The sequence below is a fragment of the Streptopelia decaocto genome (genome assembly GCF_964273445.1).
Source record: "Streptopelia decaocto genome assembly, contig: HAP1_SCAFFOLD_1717, whole genome shotgun sequence".
Taxonomy (NCBI): Eukaryota; Metazoa; Chordata; class Aves; order Columbiformes; family Columbidae; genus Streptopelia; species Streptopelia decaocto.
The window spans coordinates 28,271-31,790 of NW_028115431.1; the positions used below are offsets into that span (position 1 = coordinate 28,271).

Consider the following 3,520-nt stretch of genomic DNA (forward strand, 5'->3'; position numbering starts at 1 on the left):
GAGGCTGCTGTGGTGAGGACCCAGGCGTCCGGGAGGGACCCAGGAGATCGGGGGGGACCCAGGAGTTCGGGGGGGACCCAGGAGTTCGGGAGGGACCCAGGAGTTCGGGAGGGACCCAGGAGTTCGGGAGGGACCCAGGAGTCCGGGAGGGACCCAGGAGTTCGGGAGGGACCCAGGAGTTCGGGAGGGACCCAGGCGATCGGGGAGGGACCCAGGAGTTCGGGAGGGACCCAGGAGTCCGGGAGGGACCCAGGAGTTCGGGAGGGACCCAGGAGTTCGGGAGGGACCCAGGAGATCGGGGAGGGACCCAGGCGTCCGGGAGGGACCCAGGAGTTCGGGAGGGACCCAGGAGTTCGGGTTGTTTTTTCCCTAAAGGGGGAAACCTTGGGGAGCGCGGGGCGGGTTCTGACTCCGCCCCCCCCCAGGGGCGGGGCCTCGTGCAAGCCCCGCCTACGGGGCGGGGCGACGGCGGCCCAGGGCGTTACCACGGCAACGGCCGCCTGAGCGCGGCGGGACCCGGGAGTTCGGGAGGGACCCAGGAGTCCGGGAGGGACCCAGGAGTCCGGGAGGGACCCAGGAGTTCGGGAGGGACCCAGGCGTTCGGCGTGGAGAACCGCCCCCCCCCCCGCCTCATCCCGTCATATGGACCCAGGCGTCCGGGTTTCCCCTCCCCCACACTTTACGTCACCACTTCCCGGCCCCGCCCCTTTCCCGGACGCCTGGGTCCACTCTGCCAGCGGCCTTGACCCCGGGGCGGCTCCCGCGGGGACCCAGGCGTCCGGGCCCCTCCCCCCAGCCCTGGGCGGGGCCGGCGGCGCCGACAAAAGGCGGCGGGAGGGCGGGGGAGGGGCTGGAACATGGAGCCCCCCCAGGACAGCGACCCCCAGGTACCGCGGGGGGGGCCCGGACGCCTGGGTCCCTTCTGGGGGGGGGAAGTGGGGGGGGGATAGGCCCGGACTCCTGGGTCCCCTCCGCAGGTGTCGGGGAAAGTGCGGGGGTGGGGGGCAAAGGAGAAGTTTTGGGGTTGGGGACCCAGGAGTTCGGGAGGGACCCAGGGGTTCGGGGAGGGACCCAGGGGTTCGGGGAGGGACCCAGGAGTCCGGGAGGGGGACCCAGGAGTTCGGGAGGGGGACCCAGGAGTTCGGGAGGGGGACCCAGGAGTTCGGGAGGGACCCAGGAGTTCGGGAGGGGGACCCAGGAGTTCGGGAGGAGGACCCAGGCTTCCGGGATCCACATCTATGGCGGACCCAGGAGTTCGGGACCCACAGGGCTTGACCCTCTAGGGGACCCAGGCGTCCGGGGGGGACCCAGGCGTCCGGGGGGAGACCGAGTGCTGGTAGACCTGGTGCTCCTGGGGGGGTTCTGGGTAGACTTGGTCTCCCTAAGGGATCCATCTAATATAGAGCGGACCCAGGAGTGCGGGAGGGACCCAGGAGTGCGGGAGGGACCCAGGAGTGCGGGAGGGACCCAGGAGTGCGGGCTGCAGGGCCGAGTGCTGGCGGTGACCGGCGGGTGCGGGTTCCTGGGTTGCTGGAGCGGGAGGGGACCCAGGCGTCCGGGAGGGACCCAGGCGTCCGGGGGGAGACCGAGTTGTGGTGACCTGGTGCCCCGGGCGGGTCCCGGGTAGACCTGGTGTCCCTAAGGGCCCCGTCTCGTACAGGAGGGACCCGGGAGTCCGGGAGGGACCCAGGAGTGCGGGGGGACCCAGGAGTGCGGGCTGCAGGGCCGCGTGCTGGTGGTGACCGGCGGGTGCGGGTTCCTGGGCTCGCACCTGGTGCGGCTGCTGCTGGAGCTCGAGCCGGAGCTGCGGGAGCTGCGGGTGCTGGACCTGAACCCCGACCCCGCCGTGGTGCCCCCCGAGCACGGTGAGGGACCCAGGAGTGCCCCAAGGGACCCCAGAGTGCCCCAAGGGACCCAGGAGTGCCCCAAAGGACCCGGGAGTGCGGGGAGGGACCCGGGAGTGCGGGGAGGGACCCAGGAGTGCCCCAAAGGACCCGGGAGTGCGGGGAGGGGACCCAGGAGTGCCCCAAGGGACCCGGGAGTGCGGGGAGGGACCCGGGAGTGCGGGGAGGGACCCAGGAGTGCCCCAAAGGACCCGGGAGTGCGGGGAGGGACCCGGGAGTGCGGGGAGGGACCCAGGAGTGCCCCAAGGGACCCGGGAGTGCGGGGAGGGGACCCAGGAGTGCGGGAGGGACCCGGGAGTGCGGGGAGGGGACCCAGGAGTGCCCCAAAGGACCCAGGAGTGCGGGAGGAGGGACCCAGGAGTGCGGGAGGAGGGACCCAGGAGTGCGGGAGGGACCCAGGCATCCGGGAGGGATCCCCATCCCTGTATACAGGGGACCCGGGCGTCCGGGAGGGACCCAGGCGTCCAGGTAGACCCCCCCCCATCCCAGTATCCAGGAGGGACCCAGGCGTCCGGGTGAGGGACCCAGGCGTCCGGGCGGTGGTCTCAGGTTCTTGGAGGGGACCCAGGTGTCCGGGTGGGGGGATCCCAGGCGTCCGGGTGAGGGACCCAGGCGTCCGGGTGAGGGACCCAGGCGTCCGGCCCCCCCGTTCATTCGCAGCGGGGCGCGTGCGGCTGCTGCGGGGGGACGTGGGCGACGCGGGCGCCGTGGGGCGGGCGCTGTGGGGCGCGCACGTGGTGTTCCACGCGGCCTCGCTGGTGGACGTGTGGGGCAGGAGCAGCGCCCAGGACATCGCCCGCGTCAACGTGCAGGGTGGGCGCTGGGGGGCGGGTGGGGGGCTGGGGGCACTTGGGGGGCTGGGGGTGGATGTGGGGCAGGGGGCACTTGGGGGGCTGGGGGTCACTTGGGGGGCTGGGGGCACTTGGGGGGCAGGAGGTGGATGTGGGGCTGGGGGTCACTTGGGGGGCTGGGGGTCACTTGGGGGGCTGGGGGTGGATGTGGGGCAGGGGGCACTTGGGGCAGGGGGGTGGTTGGGGGGCACTTGGGGGGCAGGGGGTCACTTGGGGGCCTGGGGGGTGGTTGGGGGGCTGGGGGGCACTTGGGGGGCAGGGGGTGGTTGGGGTCACTTGGGGGGCAGGGAGGGCTTGGGGGGCACTTGGGGGGCAGGGGGGTGGATGTGGGGTGGCTTAGGGGGCGAATGGGGGAGCACTTGGGGGGGTCTATGGGGTGAGTTGGGGGGTGTGTGGGGTGAATTGGGGGGGTGCTATGGGGCAATTGGGGTGGGTCTATGGGGCCAATGGGGACCCAGGCGTCCGGGCCCCATAGATCCCGCCCCACAGGCACCAAGAACGTGATCCGGGGGTGCTGGGCTGGGAGGGGGGGTCTATGGGGACCCAGGCGTCCGGGGAAGGGACCCAGGCGTCCGGGCCCCATAGATCCCGCCCCACAGGCACCAAGAACGTGATCCGGGGGTGCCGGACTGGGGGGGGGTCTATGGGGACCCAGGTGTCCGGGAGGGGACCCAGGTGTTCAGGAGGGACCCAGGCGTCCGGGGAAGGGACCCAGGCGTCCGGGCCCCATAGATCCCGCCCCACAGGCACCAAGAACGTGATCCG

General features: G+C 72.8%; 1 protein-coding gene across 1 annotated transcript; it reads left to right on the plus strand.

The window, feature by feature from the left end:
* Positions 1-713: 713 nt before the first annotated feature.
* On the plus strand, positions 714-3,273 carry LOC309452763 (3 beta-hydroxysteroid dehydrogenase type 7-like; the record flags this gene model as incomplete). The annotated part of the gene is made up of 4 exons (XM_082077422.1): positions 714-887; positions 1,661-1,865; positions 2,565-2,717; positions 3,245-3,273. Coding segments are annotated over exons 1-4 (417 nt in total), but the record flags the coding sequence as incomplete, so codon positions are not given.
* Positions 3,274-3,520: the final 247 nt, after the last annotated feature.